The sequence below is a fragment of the Triticum aestivum genome, chromosome 2A (assembly GCF_018294505.1).
Source record: "Triticum aestivum cultivar Chinese Spring chromosome 2A, IWGSC CS RefSeq v2.1, whole genome shotgun sequence".
Taxonomy (NCBI): domain Eukaryota; kingdom Viridiplantae; phylum Streptophyta; class Magnoliopsida; order Poales; family Poaceae; genus Triticum; species Triticum aestivum.
This window is the reverse complement of record NC_057797.1, coordinates 655,952,319-655,976,313: the sequence shown is the minus strand read 5'-3', so window position 1 is coordinate 655,976,313 and position 23,995 is coordinate 655,952,319. Positions and strand designations below refer to the sequence as shown.

Genomic DNA, 23,995 nt, shown 5'->3' with positions numbered 1-23,995 from the left:
AAAAGCCAAGGGCCTAGGCTCCTATAGTGGGTACTGATTCGGTCTCAATGGTTGCATTTTTTGGTCGGATCCTGTCGATCTCTCTTTCTCTCTTAATAAAAAATAATGATCATGTCTGTAACTTGACAGGTATATGGGTGTTAAGCTGCGAGACGAGAGAGTGCACGCTGAAGGATTAAGGAGGAGAAAACTGTAGTCCACTCGATGAAGATTGGCAGGCACATTATGCATTTGTAACTGCAGTATGTGAACTATGGTCACGGACTAGAATTCAATTGGAATGAGTTGCGCGTCATTATTGGAAGCGCGTGTTCGTTTGTACCGTTATCAACACGAAATCTGTATTGTCTGAAGAAAAATTAAATTTGTATTGTACTTCCTCTGTAAACTAATATAAGAGTGTTTAGATAACTAAAGTGATGATTTAAACGCTCTTATATTAATTTACGGAGGGAGTACTATTTAAGAAAAAACCTTATCCAGAAACATTTGCTACTGACTTACTTTTGGCCAAATAGGGTTATTCTTCTAGTCACCCATCTCTTCTCAGTTTTCTGACCAAAGAAAAACAATCATCAGTAAATTTTGCCTTGCAAAGTGTCAACTCCAACCCCCAAAGATGGGTCTCGAAAATGAAAGAAGAATCCCTAGTGGGGACTGAGCTTTTTAGAGGGCACAACCAAGAACGTAAAAGGGAAAGGGAGATGTTGGATGCCAAGAGGATATCCATGGTTTAAAACCCTTTGAAAATCTAGCACGTATATGCCTTCCCAGCTGGATTTCTGCCCCCTATAAATCCCGTGATGCGGCAGAGAGGGAGAGCAGCAAGGTCAAGGCAAGGAGGAGGAAGAAGAAGAAGAAGGAAGCAGCTGTTCTGAACAATCAAGATTCAGTAGTGAGATGTCTAATTAAGCAGTCCAGTTTCAGGGCTCCTCTTTATTGGCAGGGAGCGTGTGAGGCCATGTAGCCCCATTCAGCGCTCTGCCAAAGGAGAGTTGCCCTGTAACTGGGAATAGCTTAAGGTTCAGAGATTGTGAGCATGGGTGTTGAGAGCCTAGCCTCTCACTGCAGTGTGGCACTGGTGAGTGATGCAATGGTCTTTGATCTCTGTAAATTGATCAGATTGCCTCCTTGCTTGTGTCCCCGCATGTGAAAGGTAATATGGTATCTTACTGAATGTCTGCATATTTGTTGCTCACTGCTAACCTTCTGTAAGAAAAAGGGAAGAACACGGGGCATCAGCCGGGAGGTGCAGGAGAAAACAGCACGCCGAAATGCTGAAAGAAACAGATATTGCAGCTTCTTTGTGACGACAAGAACCTTTTCGTGGTTCCCAACAGTGGAGACAATGTTCTAGCGAAAGAAATAGTGGAGATAAGAGAAGCTATAGCTAGTTGGATTGGTGTCATGTCCTTTAAAAAAACGAGTACTGCTTTTTTACCGATAAGCATGGTACAAATGTACTTTTACACCAAGGGCCTTGAACATGGAAAAAACAATACCCTTAACTCCAAAGAACTGCCGTCGATGAGAACCACCCGCACCGCACCAGAAAGATTTTCACTGCAGCAAGAAATCATCAAAGCGAGCAGGAGGACTCCACCTATGGAATCCCCTTGACGAATTTGAAGCTACCAAGGCCGGCTCCAGAAATTTGGAATTCTGGGGTTAAAAGCAAAATGTGTCCTAAAATATGAGAAATTGATATAACTTGAAAGATATGTTATTTCATACAATATTTTAAGATATATCAAATATTAATGCTAAAATAGTAAAGGTAGTGTTAAACCAATAAACTGATATGGTTGGAAAAATCAATAATCTGACCTCATGTCCTACAGACAAACGTCGGAATGGATGAATTGAGCAGGGCAGTCAGCAGGGGATTAGCTACATAATCAATTAATCAGTTAGGGTGTCGGTGACGGCATAGGTGATTGGGGGAACATGCTGGTAGGCGATCACCGGTCAGACGTGCTCATGTGCGCGATCATGGAAACACGCATGCGATCGCTAACAAGAACTAATCGTGGCAATTGAGGGCATGTATGACAACACTCCAGCTCTCGGCTCTGCCAACTCCACCGGCAAAGCCGGGCCAAACGGCCTAACTCCACAAAGTTGAGAATGAGAAGCTGGCGGTGTTCATGATGCAAATTTTGAGGAGTCGAAGGAGTTGGTGATTCCAGGTTCTAAAAAATCGAAGGAGATGGAGTTAACCAAAATTACATACAAATGTCACCGCGAAGTGGACATAATAGTTTGAATATTTGATCCCTATGCAATGGAGTCCTAACTGCCATGCGGGGCACCTGAAGACAGGCATTGTTGAAGGAAATATGTCCTAGAGACAATAATAAAGTTATTATTTATTTTCTTATATCATGATAAATGTTTATTATTCATGCTAGAATTGTATTAACCGAAAACATAATACATGTGTGAATACATAGACAAACAGTATGTCACTAGTATGCCTCTACTTGACTAGCTCGTTGAATCAAAGATGGTTAAGTTTTCTAGCCATAAACATGAGTTGTCATTTGATTAACGGGGTCACATCATTAGAGAATGATGTGATTAACTTGACCCATTTCGTTAGCATAGCACTTGATCGTTTAGTTTGTTGCTATTTCTTTCTTCGTGACTTATACATGTTCCTACGACTATGAGATTATGCAACTCCCGTTTACCGGAGGAACACTTTGTGTGCTATCAAACGTCACAACGTAACTGGGTGATTATAAATGTGCTCTACAGGTGTCTCCGAAGATACTTGTTGGGTTGGCGTATTTCGAGATTAGGATTTGTCACTCCGATTGTCGGAGAGGTATCTCTGGGCCCACTCGATAATGCACATAACTATAAGCCTTGCAAGCATTGCAACTAATGAGTTAGTTGCGGGATGATGTATTACAGAACGAGTAAAGAGACTTGCCGGTAACGAGATTGAACTAGGTATTGAGATACCGACGATCGAATGTCGGGCAAGTAACATACTGATGACAAAGGAAACAACGTAAGTTGTTATGCGGTTTGACCGATAAAGATCTTCGTAGAATATGTAGGAGCCAATATGAGCATCCAGGTTCCGCTATTGGTTATTGATCGGAGACGTGTCTCGATCATGTCTACATAGTTCTCGAACCCGTAGGGTACGCACACTTAAAGTTCGATGACGGTTATATTATGAGTTTATGTGGTTTGATGTACCGAAGGAGTTCGGAGTCCCGGATGAGATCGAGGACATGACGAGGAGTCTCGAAATGGTCGAGACGTAAAGATCGATATATTGGACGACTATATTCGGACATCGGAAAGGTTCCGAGTGATTCGGATATTTTCGGGAGTACCAGGGAGTTATGGGAATTCGTATTGGGCCTTAATGGGCCATACGGGAAAGGAGAGAAAGGCCTCAAAGGGTGGCCGCACCCCTCCCCATGGGCTGGTCCGAATTGGACTAGGGAAGGGGGCGCCCCCTTCCTTCCTTCTCCTTTTCCCTTCCCTTTCCTTCCCTCCTACTCCTAATACTTGGAAGGGCTCCTAGTTCTACCAGGAAAGGGGGAATCCCGGGAGTAGGACTTCCCTAGGGTGCGCCATAGAGAGGGTCGGCCCTCCCCCTCCTCCACTCCTTTATATACGGGGGCAGGGGCACCCCAAAGACACAAACAATTGATCTCTTGATCTCTTAGCCGTGTGCGGTGCCTCCTCCACCATAATCCACCTCGATCATATCGTAGCGGTGCTTAGGCGAAGCCCTGCGTCGGTAGAACATCATCGTCGTCACCACGCCGTCGTGCTGACAAAACTCTCCCTCAACACTCGGCTGGATCGGAGTTCGAGGGACGTCATCGAGTTGAACGTGTGCAGAACTCGGAGGTGCCGTGCGTTTGATACTTGATCGGTCGGATCGTGAAGACGTACGACTACATCAACCGTGTTGTGCTAACGCTTCCGCTTTCGGTCTACGAGTTACATGGACAACACTCTCCCCTCTCGTTGATGTGCATCACCATGATCTTGTGTGTGCGTAGGATTTTTTTTGAAATTGCTACGTTCCCCAACAGTGGCATCCGAGCCAGGTTTTATGCGTTGATGTAATATGCACGAGTAGAACACAAGTGAGTTGTGGGCGATATAAGTCATACTGCTTACCAGCATGTCACACTTTGGTTCGGCGGTATTATTGGATGAAGCGGCCCGGACCGACATTACGCGTATGCTTACGCGAGAATGGTTTTACCGCCGTGCTATGCACACAGGTGACTAGCGGGTGTCAGTTTCTCCAACTTTAGTTGAACCGAGTGTGGCTACGCCCGGTCCTTGCGAAGGTTAAAATAGCACCAACTTGAAAAACTATCGTTGTGGTTTTGATGCGTAGGTAAGAACGATTCTTGCTAAGCCCGTAGCAGCCACGTAAAACTTGCAACAACAAAGTAGAGGACGTCTAACTTGTTTTTGCAGGGCATGATGAGATATAAGTTGTTGTATGAGATGATCATGTTTTCTTGAAGTTATTGACAACTGGCAAAAGCCTTATGGTTGTCTCTCTATTGCATAAGATGCAAGCGCCAAATAATTGATTTACTTTATCGCTATGCGATAGCAATAGTTGCAAGAGCAATAGTTGGCGAGACGACCATGTGACGACACATTGATATAGATCAAGATGACGGATATCATGGTGTCATGCCGGTGACGATGGAGATCATGACGATGCTTTGGAGATGGAGATCAAAGGCACAAGATGATGATGGCCATATCATGTCACATATTTTGATTGCATGTGATGTTTATCTTTTATACATCTTATTTTGCTTAGTTCGGCGGTAGCATTATAAGATGATCTCTCACTAAATTTCAAGATAAAAGTGTTCTCCCTGAGTATGCACCATTGCCAAAGTTCGTCGTGCCCAGACACCACGTGATGTTCGGGTGTGATAAGCTCTACGTCCATCTACAACGGGTGCAAGCCAGTTTTGCACACGCAGAATACTTAGGTTAAACTTGATGAGCCTAGCATATGCAGATATGGCCTCGGAACACTGAGACCGAAAGGTCGAGCGTGAATCATATAGTAGATATGATCAACATAGTAATGTTCACCATTGAAAACTACTCCATTTCACGTGATGGTCGGTTATGGTTTAGTTGATTTGGATCACATGATCACTTAGAAGATTAGAGGGATGTCTTTCTAAGTGGGAGTTCTGAAGTAATATGATTAATTGAACTTTAATTTGTCATTAACTTAGTCCTGGTAGTATTAGCATATCTATGTTGTAGATCAATAGCTCGCGATGTTGCTCCTCGTTTAATTTTTATATGTTCCTAGAGAAAACTAAGTTGAAAGATGTTAGTAGCAATGATGCGGATTGGATCCGTGATCTGAGGTTTATCCTCATTGCTGCATAAAAGAATTATGTCCTTGATGCACCGCTAGATGATAGTGTTGGGGAACGTTGCAGAAAATTAAAAAGTTTCTACGGTTTCACCAAGATCCATCTATGAGTTCATCTAAGCAACGAGTCAAGGAAAGAGTTTGCATCTACATACCACTTGTAGATAGAGTGCGGAAGCGTGCAAGGGGATGGTGATGATGGAGTCGTACTCGTCGTGATTCGGATCACCGATGACCAAGTGCTGAACGGACAGCACCTCCGCGTTCAACACACGTACGGGACGGACGACGTCTCCTCCGTCTTGAACCAGCAAGGAGGAAGGAGAGGTTGAGGAAGGCAGCTCCAACGGCAGCACGACGGCGTGGTGTAGTTGGTGCAGCAGTACTCCGACAGGGCTTCGCCAAGCACGTACGGAGGAGGAGAGGTGTTGGGAAGGGGAGGGGCTGCGCCTTGAGTTGTGTTGTTGCAGCCCTACCCTCACCCCTCTATATATAGGAGGAGAGGGGCAAGGGGTCCGGCCCTCTAGGGGAAACCCTAGAGGGGGGCGGCGGCCAAAGGGTGGGGGGGCTTGCCCCCCAAGCAAGGGGGGTGCGCCCCCTTTAGGGTTCCCCCCCCCCCAACCCTAGGCGCATGGGCCAAGGGGGGGGCACGCTAAGCCCACTAGGGGCTGGCTGCTATCCCTACGCAGCCCAAGTGGCCCCCCGGGAGGGGTGGTCCCTCCCGGTGGACCCCCGGAACCTTTCCGGTGGTCCCGGTACAATACCGGTATGACCCCGAAACTTTCCGGTGCCCGTTTAACAACTTCCCATATATAAAACTTTACCTCCGGACCATTCCGGGACTCCTCGTGACGTTCGGGATCTCATCCGGGACTCCGAAAAACATTCGGTAATCATATACTTGTCTTCCTGATAACCCTAGCGTCATCGAACCTTAAGTGTGTAGACCCTACGGGTTCGGGAGACATGCAGACATGACCGAGACTCTCCGGTCAATAACCAACAGCGGGATCTGGATACCCATGTTGGCTCCCACATGCTCCTCGATGATGTCATCGGATGAACCACGATGTCGAGGATTCGATCAAACCCCGTATACAATTCCCTTTGTCAATCGGTACGTTACTTGCCCGAGACTCGATCGTCGGTATCCCAATACCTCGTTCAGTCTCATTACCGGCAAGTCACTTTACTCGTACCGCAATGCATGATCCCATGACCAAACACTTGGTCACCTTGAGCTCATTATGATGATGCATTACCGAGTGGGCCCAGAGATACCTCTCCGTCATACGGAGTGACAAATCCCAGTCTCGATCCATGTCAACCCAACAGACACTTTCGGAGATACCTGTAATGCACCTTTATAGTCACCCAGTTACGTTGTGGCGTTTGGTACACCCAAAGCACTCCTACGGTGTCCGGGAGTTACACGATCTCATGGTCTAAGGAAGAGATACTTGACATTGGAAAAGCTCTAGCAAACGAACTAACCGACCTTTGTGCTATGCTTAGGATTGGGTCTTGTCCATCACATCATTCTCCTAATGATGTGATCCCGTTATCAACGACATCCAATGTCCATAGCCAGGAAACCATGACTATCTGTTGATCACAACGAGCTAGTCAACTAGAGGCTCACTAGGGACATATTGTGGTCTATGTATTCACACGTGTATTACGATTTCCGGATAATACAGTTATAGCATGAATAAAAGACTATTATCATGAACAAAGAAATATAATAATAACACTTTTATTATTGCCTCTAGGGCATATTTCCAACAGTCTCCCACTTGCACTAGAGTCAATAATCTAGTTACATTGTGATGAATCGAACACCCATTGAGTTCTGGTGTTGATCATGTTTCGCTCGCGAGAGAGGTTTAGTCAACGGATCTGCGACATTCAGATCCGTATGTACTTTGCAAATTTCTATGTCTCCATCTTGAACATTCTCACGGATGGAGTTGAAACGACGCTTGATGTGCCTGGTCTTCTTGTGAAATCTGGGCTCCTTCGCAAGGGCAATAGCTCCAGTATTGTCACAGAAAAGTTTGATCGGCCCCGACGCATTGGGTATGACTCCTAGGTCGGTGATGAACTCCTTCACCCAAATAGCTTCATGCGCTGCCTCCGAGGCTGCCATGTACTCCACTTCACATGTAGATCCCGCCACGACGCTCTGCTTGCAGCTGCACCAGCTTACTGCTCCACCATTCAACATATACACGTATCCGGTTTGTGACTTAGAGTCATCCAGATCTGTGTCGAAGCTAGCGTCGACGTAACCCTTTACGACGAGCTCTTCGTCACCTCCATAAACGAGAAACATGTCCTTCGTCCTTTTCAGGTACTTTAGGATATTCTTGACCGCTGTCCAGTGTTCCTTGCCGGGATTACTTTGGTATCTTCCTACCAAACTTACGGCAAGGTTTACATCAGGTCTGGTACACAGCATGGCATACATAATAGATCCTATGGCTGAAGCATAGGGGATGACACTCATCTCTTCTTTATCTTTTGCCGTGGTCGGGCATTGAGCCGAGCTCAATCTCACACCTTGCAATACATGCAAGAACCCCTTCTTAGACTGATCCATTTTGAACTTCTTCAAAATCTTATCAAGGTATGTGCTTTGTGAAAGACCTATGAGGCGTCTCGATCTATTTCTACAGATCTTGATGCCTAATATATAAGCAGCTTCTCCAAGGTCCTTCATTGAAAAACACTTATTCAAGTAGGCCTTAATGCTGTCCAAAAATTCTATATCATTTCCCATCAAAAGTATGTCATCTACATATAATATGAGAAATGCTACAGAGCTCCCACTCACTTTCTTGTAAACGCAGGCTTCTCCATAAGTCTGCATAAACCCAAACGCTTTGATCATCTCATCAAAGCGAATATTCCAACTCCGAGATGCTTGCACCAGCCCATAAATGGATCGCTGGAGCTTGCATACTTTGTTAGCGTTCTTAGGATCGACAAAACCTTCCGGTTGTATCATATACAGCTCTTCCTTAAGATGCCCGTTAAGGAATGCCGTTTTGACGTCCATCTGCCATATCTCATAATCATAGTATGCGGCAATTGCTAACATGATTTGGACGGACTTAAGCTTCGCTACGGGAGAGAAAGTCTCATCATAGTCAATCCCTTGAACTTGCCGATAACCCTTAGCGACAAGTCGAGCTTTATAGATGGTAACATTACCATCCGCGTCCGTCTTCTTCTTAAAGATCCATTTGTTTTCTATCGCTCGCCGATCATTGGGCAAGTCAGTCAAAGTCCATACTTTGTTTGCATACATGGATTCTATCTCGGATTTCATGGCTCCAAGCCATTTGTTGGAATCTGGGCCCACCATCGCTTCTTCATAGTTTGAAGGTTCATCGTTGTCTAACAACATGATTTCCAGGACAGGGTTACCGTACCACTCTGGTGCGAAACGTGTCCTTGTGGACCTACGAGGTTCAGTAGAAACTTGATCCGAAGTACCTTGATCATCATCATTATTTTCCTCTTCAGTTGGTGTAGGCATCACAGGAACATCTTCCTGAGCTGCACTACTGTCCCGCTCAAGAGGTAGTACTTCATCGAGTTCTACTTTCCTCCCACTTACTTCTTTCGAGAGAAACTCTTTTTCCAGAAAGGATCCGTTCTTAGCGACAAAGATCTTGCCCTCGGATCTTAAGTAGAAGGTATACCCAATGGTTTCCTTAGGGTATCCTATGAAGACGCATTTTTCCGACTTGGGTTCGAGCTTCTCAGGTTGAAGTTTCTTGACATAAGCATCGCATCCCCAAACTTTCAGAAACGACAGCTTAGGTTTCTTCCCAAACCATAATTCATACGGTGTCGTCTCAACGGATTTAGACGGTGCCCTATTTAAAGTGAATGTAGCTGTCTCTAGAGCGTATCCCCAAAATGATAGCGGTAAATCGGTAAGAGACATCATAGACCGCACCATATCCAATAGAGTGCGATTACGACGTTCGGACACACCGTTACGCTGAGGTGTTCCAGGCGGCGTGAGTTGTGAAACGATTCCACATTTCCTTAAGTGTGTACCAAATTCGTGACTTAAGTATTCTCCTCCACGATCTGATCGTAGGAATTTTATCTTTCGGTCACGTTGATTCTCTACCTCATTCTAAAATTCCTTGAACTTTTCAAAGGTCTCAGACTTGTGTTTCATCAAGTAGACATACCCATATCTACTCAAGTCATCTGTGAGAGTGAGAACATAACGATATCCTCCACGAGCCTCAACACTCATTGGACCGCACACATCGGTATGTATGATTTCCAACAAGTTGGTTGCTCGCTCCATTGTTCCGCAGAACGGAGTCTTGGTCATCTTGCCCATGAGGCATGGTTCGCATGTGTCAAACGTTTCATAATCGAGAGACTCCAAAAGTCCATCAGCATGGAGTTTCTTCATGCGCTTGACACCAATGTGACCAAGGCGGCAGTGCCACAAGTATGTGGGACTATCGTTATCAACTTTACATCTTTTGGTATTCACGCTATGAATATGTGTAGCACTACGTTCGAGATTCATTAAGAATAAACCATTGACCATCGGAGCATGACCATAAAACATATCTCTCATATAAATTGAACAACCATTATTCTCAGACTTAAATGAGTAGCCATCTCGTATTAAACGAGATCCAGATACAATGTTCATGCTCAAACTTGGCACTAAATAACAATTATTAAGGTTCAAAACTAATCCCGTGGGTAAATGTAGAGGTAGCGTGCCGACGGTGATCACATCGACTCTGGAACCATTCCCGACGCGCATCGTCACCTCGTCCTTCGCTAGTCTCCGCTTATTCCGCAGCTCCTGCTGTGAGTTACAAATATGAGCAACGGCACCGGTATCAAATACCCAGGAGTTACTACGAGTACTGGTAAGGTACACATCAATTACATGTATATCAAATATACCTTTAGTGTTGCCGGCCTTCTTATCCGCTAAGTATTTGGGGCAGTTCCGCTTCCAGTGACCCTTCCCCTTGCAATAAAAGCACTCAGTCTCAGGCTTGGGTCCATTCTTTGACTTCTTCCCGGCAACTGGCTTACCAGGCGCGGCAACCTCTTTGCCGTCCTTCTTGAAGTTCTTCTTACCCTTGCCCTTCTTGAACTTAGTGGTCTTATTGACCATCAACACTTGATGTTCTTTCTTGATTTCAACCTCTGCTGACTTCAGCATAGAAAATACTTCAGGAATGGTCTTTACCATCCCCTGCATATTGTAGTTCATCACAAAGCTCTTGTAGCTTGGTGGGAGCGACTGAAGGATTCTGTCAATGACTGCCTCATCAAGGAGGTTAATATTCAGCTGGGTCATACGGTTGTGCAACCCAGACATCTTGAGTATGTGCTCACTGACAGAACTATTTTCCTCCATCTTACAACTATAGAACTTGTCGGAGATGTCATATCTCTCGATCCGGGCGTGAGCTTGGAAAACTAGTTTCAGCTCCTCGAACATCTCATATGCTCCGTGATGCTCAAAACGCTTTTGGGGCCCCGGTTCTAAGCTGTAAAGCATGCCGCACTGAACGAGGGAGTAATCATCAGCACGAGACTGCCAAGCATTCATAATGTCTTGGTTCTCTGGGACGGGAGCATCACCTAGCGGTCCTTCTAGGACATATTGTTTCCTGGCAGCTATGAGGATGATCCTCAGGTTCCGGACCCAGTCCGTATAGTTGCTGCCATCATCTTTCAGCTTGGTTTTCTTTAGGAACGCGTTGAATTTCATGTTGACATGAGTGTTGGCCATTTGATCTACAAGACATATTTGCAAAGGTTTTAGACTAAGTTCATGATAATTAAGTTCTAATCAAATTATGAACTCCCACTCAGATTAGACATCCCTCTAGTCATCTAAGTGTTACACGATCCGAGTCGACTAGCCCGTGTCCGATCATCACGTGAGACGGACTAGTCATCATCGGTGAACATTCTCATGTTGATCGTATCTTCCATACGACTCGTGTTCGACCTTTCGGTCTCCGTGTTCCGAGGCCATGTCTGTACATGCTAGGCTCGTCAAGTTAACCCTAAGTGTTTTGATGTGTAAAACTGTCTTACACCCGTTGTATGTGAACGTAAGAATCCATCACACCCGATCATCACGTGGTGCTTAGAAGCGACGAACTTTAGCAACGGTGCACGGTTAGGGGAGAACACTTCTTGAAATTGTTGTAAGGGATCATCTTATTTACTACCGTCGTCCTAAGTAAACAAGATGCATAAAACATAATAAACATCACATGCAATTATATAAAGTAGTGACATGATATGGCCAATATCATATAGCTCCTGTGATCTTCATCTTCGGGGCTCCATGATCATCTTGTCACTGGCATGACACCATGATCTCCATCATCATGATCTCCATCATCGTGTCTTCATGAAGTTGTCACGCCAACGACTACTTCTACTTCTATGACTAACGCGTTTAGCAATAAAGTAAAGTAAGTTACATGGCGTTCTTTAATGACACGCAGGTCATACAAAAATAAAGACAACTCCTATGGCTCCTGCCGGTTGTCATACTCATCGACATGCAAGTCGTGAATCCTATTACAAAGAACATGATCTCATACATCACAATTCATCATTCATCACAACTTCTGGCCATATCACATCACATGATCAATCGCTGCAAAAACAAGTTAGACGTCCTCTAATTGTTGTTGCATCTTTTACGTGGCTGCAATTGGGTTCTAGCAAGAATGTTTTCTTACCTACGAATAACCACAACGTGATTTTGTCAACTTCTATTTACCCTTCATAAGGACCCTTTTCATCGAATCCGCTCCAACTAAAGTGGGAGAGACAGACACCCGCCAGCCACCTTATGCAACTAGTGCGTGTCAATCGGTGGAACCGGTCTCACGTAAGCGTACGTGTAAGGTTGGTCCGGGCCGCTTCATCCCACAATACCGCTGAAGCAAGATAAGACTAGTAGCGGCAAGAAAGTTGACAAGATCTACGCCCACAACAAAATTGTGTTCTACTCGTGCAAAGAGAACTACGCATAGACCTAGCTCATGATGCCACTGTTGGGGAACGTTGCAGAAAATTAAAATTTTTCTACGGTTTCACCAAGATCCATCTATGAGTTCATCTAAGCAACGAGTCAAGGGAAGAGTTTGCATCTACATACCACTTGTAGATAGAGTGCGGAAGCGTGCAAGGGGATGGTGATGATGGAGTCGTACTCGTCGTGATTCGGATCACCGATGACCAAGTGCTGAACGGACAGCACCTCCGCGTTCAACACACGTACGGGACGGACGACGTCTCCTCCGTCTTGAACCAGCAAGGAGGAAGGAGAGGTTGAGGAAGGCAGCTCCAACGGCAGCACGACGGCGTGGTGTAGTTGGTGCAGCAGTACTCCGGCAGGGCTTCGCCAAGCACGTACGGAGGAGGAGAGGTGTTGGGGAGGGGAGGGGCTGCGCCTTGAGTTGTGTTGTTGCAGCCCTCCCCTCACCCCTCTATATATAGGAGGAGAGGGGCAAGGGGGCCGGCCCTCTAGGGGAAACCCTAGAGGGGGGCGGCGGCCAAAGGGTGGGGGGCTTGCCCCCCAAGCAAGGGGGGTGCGCCCCCTTTAGGGTTTCCCCCCCCCAACCCTAGGCGCATGGGCCCAAGGGGGGGGGCGCCAAGCCCACTAGGGGCTGGCTGCTATCCCTACGCAGCCCAAGTGGCCCCCCGGGAGGGGTGGTCCCTCCCGGTGGACCCCCGGAACCTTTCCGGTGGTCCCGGTACAATACCGGTATGACCCCGAAACTTTCCGGTGCCCGTTTAACAACTTCCCATATATAAAACTTTACCTCCGGACCATTCCGGGACTCCTCGTGACGTCCGGGATCTCATCCGGGACTCCGAACAACATTCGGTAATCACATACTTGTCTTCCTGATTACCCTAGCGTCACCGAACCTTAAGTGTGTAGACCCTACGGGTTCGGGAGACATGCAGACATGACCGAGACTCTCCGGTCAATAACCAACAGCGGGATCTGGATACCCATGTTGGCTCCCACATGCTCCTCGATGATGTCATCGGATGAACCACGATGTCGAGGATTCGATCAAACCCCGTATACAATTCCCTTTGTCAATCGGTACGTTACTTGCCCGAGACTCGATCGTCGGTATCCCAATACCTCGTTCAGTCTCGTTACCGGCAAGTCACTTTACTCGTACCGCAATGCATGATCCCGTGACCAAACACTTGGTCACCTTGAGCTCATTATGATGATGCATTACCGAGTGGGCCCAGAGATACCTCTCCGTCATACGGAGTGACAAATCCCAGTCTCGATCCATGTCAACCCAACAGACACTTTCGGAGATACCTGTAATGCACCTTTATAGTCACCCAGTTATGTTGTGACGTTTGGTACACCCAAAGCACTCCTACGGTGTCCGAGAGTTACACGATCTCATGGTCTAAGGAAGAGATACTTGACATTGGAAAAGCTCTAGCAAACGAACTAACCGACCTTTGTGCTATGCTTAGGATTGGGTCTTGTCCATCACATCATTCTCCTAATGATGTGATCCTGTTATCAACGACATCCAATGTCCATAGCCAGGAAACCATGACTATCTGTTGATCACAACGAGCTAGTCAACTAGAGGCTCACTAGGGACATATTGTGGTCTATGTATTCACACGTGTATTACGATTTCCGGATAATACAGTTATAGCATGAATAAAAGACTATTATCATGAACAAAGAAATATAATAATAACACTTTTATTATTGCCTCTAGGGCATATTTCCAACAGATAGACCTATTGCAGGAGCAGATACAGATGTTATGAACGGTTGGCTAGCTCAATATGATGACTACTTGATAGTTTAGTGCACCATGCTTAACAGTTTAGAATCGGGACTTCAAAGATGTTTTGAACGTCATGGACCATATGAGATGTTCCAGGAGTTGAAGTTAATATTTCAAGTAAATACCCGAGTTGAGAGATATGAAGTCTCCAACAAGTTCTATAGCTAAAAGATGGAGGAGAATAGCTCAAGCAGTGAGCATGTGCTCAGATTGTCTGGGTACTACAATCGCTTGAATCAGTTGGGAGTTAATTTTCCAGATAAAATAGTGATTGACAGAATTCTCTAGTCACCATCACCAAGTTAGTAGAACTTAGTGATGAACTATAATATGCAAGGGATGACGAAAACAATTCTCAAGCTCTTCGCGATGCAAAAATCGGCGAAGGTAGAAATCAAGAAAAACATCAAGTGTTGATGGTTGACAAGACCACTAGTTTCAAGAGAAAGGGCAAAGGGAAGAAGGGGAACTTCAAGAAGAACGTCAAACAAATTGCTGCTCTAATGAAGAAACCCAAGTCTGGACCTAAGCCTGAGACTAAGTGCTTCTACTGCGAAGGGACTGGTCACTAGAAGCGGAACTACCCCAAGTGTTTGGTGGATAAGAAGGATTGCAAAGTGAACAAAGCTATATTTGATATACATGTTATTGATGTGTACTTTACTAATGTTTATAGCAACCCCTTAGTATCTGATACTAGTTCAGTTGCTAAGAATAGTAATTCGAAACGGGAGTTGCAGAATGAACTGAGACTAGTTAAGGGTGAAGTGACGATGTGTATTGGAAATGGTTCCAAGATTGATATGATCCTCATCGCACACTCCCTATACTTTCGGGATTAGTGTTAAACCTAAAATAAATGTTATTTAGTGTTTGCGTTGAGCATGAATATGATTGGATCATGTTTATTGCAATACGGTTATTCATGTAAGTTAGAGAATAATTGTTGTTCTGTTTACATGAATAAAACCTTCTATGGTCATACACCCAATGAAAATGGTTTGTTGGATCTCGATCATGGTGATACACATTTTTATAATATTGAAGCCAAAAGATGCAAAGTTAATAATGATAGTGTAACTTATTTGTGGCACTGCCGTTTAGGTCATATTGGTGTAAAGCGCATGAAGAAAATCCATGCTGATGGGTTTTTCGAATCACTTGATTATGAATCAGTTGATGCTTGCAAATCATGCCTCATGGGCAAGATGACTAAGACTCCGTTCTCCGGAACAATGGAGCGAGCAACAGATTTGTTGGAAATCATAAATACTGATGTATGTGGTCCGATGAATATTGAGGCTCGTGGCAGGTATCATTATTTTCTGATCTTCACAGATGATTTGAGCAGATATGAGTATATCTACTTGATGAAACACAAGTCTGAAACATTTGAAAAGTTCAAAGAATTTCAGAGTGAAGTGGAGAATCATCGTAACAAAAATAAAAGTTTCTACGATATGATCGCAGAAGTAAAATATTTGAGTTACGAGTTTGGCCTTCAGTTAAAACAATGTGAAATAGTTTCACTACTCACGCCACCTGGAACACCACAGTGTAATGGTGTGTCCGAATGTCGTAACCGTACTTTATTAGATATGGTGCGATCTATGATGTCTCTTACCGATTTACCACTATCATTTTGGGGTTATGCATTAGAGACAGCTACATTCACATTAAATAGGGCACCATCTAAATCTGTTGAGACAACACCGTATGAACTATGGTTTGGCAAGAAACCTAAGTTGTTGTTTCTTAAAGTTTGAGGTTGCAATGCTTATGTGAAAAAGTTTCAACCTGATAAGCTCAAACCCAAATCGGAGAAGTGCATCTTCATAGGATACCCAAAAGAAAATGTTGGGTACACCTTCTATCACAGATCCGAAGGCAAGATATTCATTGCTGAGAATGGATCCTTTCTAGAGAAGGAGTTTCTCTCGAAAGAAGTGAGTGGGAGGAAAGTGAACTTGATGAGGTAACTGTACCTGCTCCCTTGTTGGAAAGTAGTTCATCACAGAAATCTGTTCCTATGACTACTACACCAATTAGTGAGGAAGCTAATGATGATGATCATGTAACTTCAGATCAAGTTACTACCAAACCTCGTAGGTAAACCAGAGTGAGATATTCACCAGAGTGGTACGGTAATCCTGTTCTGGAGGTCATGTTACTTGACCATGACGAGCCTACGAACTATGAGGAAGCGATGATGAGCCCAGATTCCGCGAAATGGCTTGAGGCCATGAAATCTGAGATGAGATCCATGTATGAGAACAAAGTATGGACTTTGATTGACTTGCCCATTGATCGGTAAGCCATTGAGATTAAATGGATCTTCAAGAGGAAGACGGACGCTGATAGTAGTGTTACTATCTACAAAGCTAGAATTGCCGCAAAAAGGTTTTCGACAAGTTCAAAGGGTTGACTATGATGAGAGTTTCTCACATGTATCTATACTTAAGTCTATCCGAATCATGTTAGCAATTGCCACATTTTATGAAATCTGGCAAATGGATAAACAAAACTGCATTCCTTAATGGATTTATTAAAGAAGAGTTGTATATGATGCAACCAGAAGGCTTTGTCAATCCTAAAGGTACTAACAAAATATGCAAGCTCCAACGATCCATCTATGTGTTGGGGAACATAGTAATTTCAAAAAAATTCCTACGCACATGCAAGATCATGGTGATGCATAGCAACGAGAGGGGAGAGTGTGATCTACGTACCCTTGTAGACCGACAGTGGAAGCGTTATGACAACGCGGTTGATGTAGTCGTACGTCTTCACGGCCCGACCGATCAAGCACCGAAACTACGGCACCTCCAAGTTCTAGCACACATTCAGCTCGATGACGATCCCCGGACTCCGATCCAGCAAAGTGTCGGGGAAGAGTTCTGTCAGCATGACGGTGTGCTGACGATCTTGATGTACTACCGTCGCAGGGCTTCGCCTAAACACCGCTACAATATTATCGAGGATTATGGTGGAAGGGGGCACCGCACACGGCTAAGAATATGATCACGTGGATCAACTTGTGTGTCTAGGGGTGCCCCCTGCCCCCATATATAAAGGAGCAGGGGAAGGTGCGGGCGGCCAGGAGGAGGGCGCGCCAGGAGGAGTCCTACTCCCATCGGGAGTAGGATCCCCCCCCCTTTCCTAGTTGGAATAGGATTCGGGAGGGGGAAAGAGGAGAGAGAGAAGGAAGGGGGGTGCCGCCCCCCTCTCCTTGTCCTATTCGGACTAGGGGGGAGGGGCGCGCGGCCCAGCCCTGGCCACCTCTCCTCTCTTCCACTAAAGCCCACTAAGGCCCATATACCTCCCGGGGGGTTCCGGTAACCTCCCGGTACTCCGGTAAAATCCTGATTTCACCCGGAACACTTCCGATATCCAAATATAGGCTTCCAATATATCAATCTTTATGTCTCGACCATTTCGAGACTCCTCGTCATGTCCGTGATCACATCTGGGACTCTGAACAAACTTCGGTACATCAAAATGCATAAACTCATAATATAACTGTCATCAAAACCTTAAGCGTGCGGACCCTACGGGTTCGAGAACAATGTAGACATGACCGAGACACGTCTCCGGTCAACAACCAATAGCGGAACCTAGATGCTCATATTGGCTCCCACATATTCTACAAAGATCTTTACCGGTGAGACCGCATAACAACATACTTTGTTCCCTTTGTCATCGGTATGTTACTTGCCCGAGATTTGATCGTCGGTATCTCAATACCTAGTTCAATCTCATTACCGGCAAGTCTCTTTACTCGTTCCGTAATACATCATCTCGCAACTAACTCATTAGTTGTAATGCTTGCAAGGCTTATGTGATGTGCATTACCGAGAGGGCCCAGAGATACCTCTCCGACAATCGGAGTGACAAATCCTAATCTCGAAATACGCCAACCCAACATGTACCTTTGGAGACACCTGTAGAGCTCCTTTATAATCACCCAGTTACGTTGTGACGTTTGGTAGCACACAAAGTGTTCCTCCGGTAAACGGGAGTTGCATAATCTCATAGTCATAGGAACATGTATAAGTCATGAAGAAAGCAATAGCAACATACTAAACAATCGAGTGCTAAGCTAACGGAATGGGTCAAGTCAATCACATCATTCTCCTAATGATGTGATCCCGTTAATCAAATAACAACTCTTTGTCTATGGTTAGGAAACATAACCATCTTTGATTCACGAGCTAGTCAAGTAGAGGCATACTAGTGACACTCTGTTTGTCTATGTATTCACACATGTATTATGTTTCCGGTTAATACAATTCTAGCATGAATAATAAACATTTATCATGAAATAAGGAAATAAATAATAACTTTATTATTGCCTCTAGGGCATATTTCCTTCAGTCTCCCACTTGCACTAGAGTCAATAATCTAGTTCACATCGCCATGTGATCTAACATCAATAGTTCACATATTTATGTGGTTAACACCCATAGTTCACATCGATATGTGACCAACACCCAAAGGGTTTACTAGAGTCAGTAATCTAATTCACATTGCTATGAGATTAACACCCAAAGAGTACTAAGGTGTGATCATGTTTTGCCTGTGAGAGAAGTTTAGTCAACGGGTCTGCCATATTCAGATCCGTAAGTATTTTGCAATTTTCTATGTCTACAATGCTCTGCACGGAGCTACTTTAGCTAATTGCTCCCACTTTCAATATGTATCCAGATGAAGACTAAGAGTCATCCGGATCAGTGCCAAAACTTGTATCGACGTAACCCTTTTACGACGAACCTTTTGTCACCTCCATAATCGAGAAACATATCCTTATTCCACTAAGGATAATTTTGACTGCTGTCCAGTGATCTAATCCTAGATCACTATTGTACTCCCTTACCAAAATTAGTGTAGGGTATACAATAGGTCTGGTACACGGCATGGCATACTTTATAGAACCTATGGCCAAGGCATAGGGAATGATTTTCATTCTCATTCTATTTTCTGCCGTGGTCGGGCTTTGAGTCTTACTCAACTTCACACCTTGCAACACAGGCAAGAATTCTTTCTTTGACTGTTCCATTTTGAACTACTTCAAAATCTTGTCAAGGTATGTACTCATTGAAAAAACTTATCAAGCGTCTTGATCTATCTCTATAGATCTTGATGCTCAATATGTAAGCAGCTTCACCGAGGTTTTCTTTTAAAAAATCCTTTCAAACACTCCTTTATGCTTTGGCAGAATAATTCTACATTATTTCCGATCAACAATATGTCATACACATATACTTATCAGAAATGTTGTAGTGCTCCCACTCACTTTCTTGTAAATACAGGCTTCACCGCAAGTCTGTATAAAACTATATGCTTTGATCAACTTATCAAAGCGTATATTCCAACTCCGAGATGCTTGCACTAGTCCATAGATGGATCGCTGGAGCTTACATATTTTGTTAACACCTTTAGGATCGACAAAACCTTCTAGTTGCATAGTATACAACTCTTCTTTAATAAATCCATTAAGGAATGTAGTTTCGTTTATCCATTTGCCAGATTTCATAAAATGCGGCAATTGCTAACATGATTCGAACAGACTTAAGCATAGATACGAGTGAGAAACTCTCATCGTAGTCAACACCTTGAACTTGTCGAAAACCTTTTGTGACAATTCTAGCTTTGTAGATAGTAACACTACTATCAGCGTCCGTCTTACTCTTGAAGATCCATTTATTTTCTATGGCTTGCCGATCATCGGGCAAATCCACCAAAGTCCATACTTTGTTCTCATACATGGATCGTATCTCAGATTTCATGGCCTCAAACCATTTCGCAGAATCTGGGCTCATCATCACTTCCTCATAGTTCGCAAGTTTGTCATGGTCTAGTAACATGACTTCCAGAACAGGATTACCGTACCACTCTGGTGCGGATCTCACTCTGGTTTACCTACGAGATTCGGTAGTAACTTGATCTGAAGTTACATGATCATCATCATTAGCTTCCTCACTAATTGGTGTAGTAGTCACAAGAACAGATTTCTGTGATGAACTACTTTCCAATAAGGGAGAAGGTACAATTACCTTATCAAGTTTTCTACTTTCCTCCTACTCACTTCTTTCGAGAGAAACTCCTTCTCTAGAAAGTTTCCGAATTTAGCAACAAAAGTCTTGCCTTTGGATCTATGATAGAAGGTGTATTCAATAGTTTCCTTTGGATAACCTATGGAGACGCACTTCTCCGATTTAGGTTTGAGCTTATCAAGTTGAAACTTTTTCACATAAGCATTGCAACCTCAAACTTTAAGAAACGATAGCTTAGGTTTCTTGCTAAACCATAGTTCATACGGTGTCATCTCAAACGGATTTAGATGGTGCCCTATTTCACGTGAATGTAGCTGTCTCTAATGCATAACCCCAAAACAATAGTGGTAAATCTGTAAGAGACATCATAGATCGCACCATATCAAATAAAGTACGATTACGACGTTCGAACACACCATTACACTGTGGTGTTCCAGGTGGCGTGAGTAGTGAAACTATTTCACATTGTTTTAACTGAAGACCAAACTCGTAATTCAAATACTCTTCTCCATGATTAGATCGTAGAAACTTTATTTTCTTGTTACGATGATTTTCCACTTCACTCTGAAATTCTTTGAACTTTTCAAATGTTTTAGACTTATGTTTCATCAAGTAGATATACTCACATCTGCTCAAATTATCTGTGAAGAACAGAAAATAATGATACCTGTCGCGAGCCTCAATATTCATCGGACCACATACATCAGTATGTATGATTTCCAACAAATCTGTTACCCGCTCCATTGTTCCGAAGAACGGAGTCTTAGTCATCTTGCCCATGAGGCATGGTTCGCAAGCATCAACTGATTCATAATCAAGTGATTCCAAAAGCCCATCAGCATGGAGTTTCTTCATGCGCTTTACACCAATATGACCTAAACGGCAGTGCCACAAATAAGTTTGCACTATCATTATTAACTTTGCATCTTTTGGTTTCAATATTATGTTTATGTGTATCACTACGATCGAGATCCAACGAACTATTTTCATTGGGTGTGTAACCATATAAGGTTTTATTCATGTAAACAGAACAACAATTTATTCTCTTACTTAAATGAATAACCGTATTACAATAAACATGATCAAATCATATTCATGCTCAACGCAAACACCAAATAACACTTATTTAGGTTCAACACTAATCCCGAAAGTATAGGGAGTGTGCAATGATGATCATATCAATTTTGGAACCACTTCCAACACACATCGTTACTTCACCCTTAACTAGTCTCTGTTTATTCTGCAACTCCCGTTTCGAGTTACTAATCTTAGCAACTGAACTAGTATCAAATACTGAGGGGTTGCTATAAACACTAGTAAAGTACACATCAATAACATGTATATCAAATATACTTATGTTCACTTTGCCATCCTTTTTATCCGCCAATCACTTGGGGTAGTTCTGCTTCCAGTGACCAGTCCCTTTGCAGTAGAAGCACTTAGTCTCAGGCTTAGGATCAGACTTGGGCTTCTTTCACTTGAGCAGCAACTTGCTTGCCGTTCTTCTTGAAGTTCCCCTTCTTCCCTTTGCCCTTTTCTTGAAACTAGTGGTCTTGTCAACCATCAACACTTGATGTTTTTCTTGATTTCTACCTTCGTTGATTTCAGCATCACGAAGAGCTTGGGAGTTGTTTCCGTTATCCCTTGCATATTATAGTTCATCACGAAGTTCTACTAACTTGGTGATGGTGACTAGAGAATTCTGTCAATCACTATCTTATCTGGAAGATTAACTCCCACTTGATTCAAGCGATTGTAGTACCCAGACAATCTGAGCACATGCTCACTAGTTGAGCGATTCTCCTCCATCTTTTAGCTATAGAACTTGTCGGGGACTTCATATCTCTCAACTCGGGTATTTGCTTGAAATATTAACTTCAACTCCTGGAACATCTCATATGGTCCATGACGTTCAAAACGTCTTTAAAGTCCCGATTCTAAGCCATTAAGCATGGTGCACTAAACTATCAAGTAGTCATCATATTGAGCTAGCCAAACATTCATAACGTCTGCATCTGCTCCTGCAATAGGTCTGTCACCTAGCGGTGCATCAAGGACATAATTCTTCTGTGCAGCAATGAGGATAAACCTCAGATCACGGATCCAATCCGCATCATTGCTACTAACATCTTTCAACACAATTTTCTCTAGGAACATATCAAAATAAACACAGGGAAGCAACAACACGAGCTATTGATCTACAACATAATTTGCAAAATACTACTAGGACTAAGTTCATGATAAATTTAAGTTCAATTTAATCATATTACTTAAGAACTCCCACTTATATAGACATCCCTCTAATCCTCTAAGTGATCACGTGATCCAAATCAACTAAACCATGTCCGATCATCACGTGAGATGGAGTAGTTTCATTGGTGAACATCACTATGTTGATCATATCTACTATATGATTCACGCTCGACCTTTCGGTCTCCGTGTTCCGAGGCCATATCTGTATGTGCTTGGCTCGTCAAGTATAACCTGAGTATTCCGCGTGTGCAACTGTTTTGCACCCGTTGTATTTGAACGTAGAGCCTATCACACCCGATCATCATGTGGTGTCTCAGCACGAAGAACTTTTGCAACGGTGCATACTCAGGGAGAACACTTCTTGATAATTAGTGAGAGATCATCTTATAATGCTACCGTCAATCAAAGCAAGATAAGATGCATAAAAGATAAACATCACATGCAATCAATATAAGTGATATGATATGGCCATCATCATCTTTTGCTTGTGATCTCCATCTTCGAAGCACCGTCGTGATCACCATCGTCACCGGCGCGACACCTTGATCTCCATCATAGCATCGTTGTCATCTCGCCAATCTTATGCTTCCACGACTATCGCTACCGCTTAGTGATAAAGTAAAGCATTATAGCGCGATTGCATTGCATACAATAAAGTGACAACCATATGGCTCCTGCCAGTTGCCGATAACTCGGCTACAAAACATGATCATCTCATACAATAAAATTTAGCATCATGTCTTGACCATATCACATCACAACATGCCCTGCAAAAACAAGTTAGACGTCCTCTACTTTGTTGTTGCAAGTTTTACGTGGCTGCTACGGGCTTAAGCAAGAACCAATCTTACATACGCATCAAAACCACAACGATAGTTTGTTAAGTTGGTGCTGTTTTAACCTTCGCAAGGACCGGGCGTAGCCACACTCGGTTCAACTAAAGTTGGAGAAACTGTCACCCGCTAGCCACCTTTGTGCAAAGCACGTCGGGAGAACCGGTCTTGCATAAGCATACGCGTAATGTCGGTCCGGGCCGCTTCGTCCAACAATACCGCCGAACCAAAGTATGACATGCTGGTAAGCAGTATGACTTATATCGTTCACAACTCACTTGTGTTCTACTCGTGCATATAACATCAACACATAAAACCTAGGCTCGGATGCCACTGTTGGGGGACGTAGTAATTTCAAAAAAATTCCTACGCACATGCAAGATCATGGTGATGCATAGCAACGAGAGGGGAGAGTGTGATCTACGTACCCTTGTAGACCGACAGCGGAAGCGTTATGACAACGCGGTTGATGTAGTCGTACGTCTTCACGGCCCGACCGATCAAGCACCGAAACTACGGCACCTCTGAGTTCTAGCACACGTTCAGCTTGATGACGATCCCCGGACTCCGATCCAG

General features: G+C 43.9%; 1 protein-coding gene across 2 annotated transcripts in view; it reads left to right on the top strand.

Annotated features, from left to right (window-relative positions):
- The window catches only part of LOC123190021 (protein HOTHEAD), a 2,940-nt gene extending 2,529 nt beyond the window's left edge, over positions 1 to 411 (top strand). For both annotated transcript variants that reach the window (XM_044602566.1, XM_044602564.1), the window contains exon 5: positions 130 to 411. In XM_044602566.1, coding sequence (XP_044458501.1) covers positions 130 to 196 — 67 coding nt within the window. In that variant the 3' untranslated portion in view covers positions 197 to 411. The remainder of the gene's footprint in view (positions 1 to 129) is intronic.
- Positions 412 to 23,995: the final 23,584 nt, after the last annotated feature.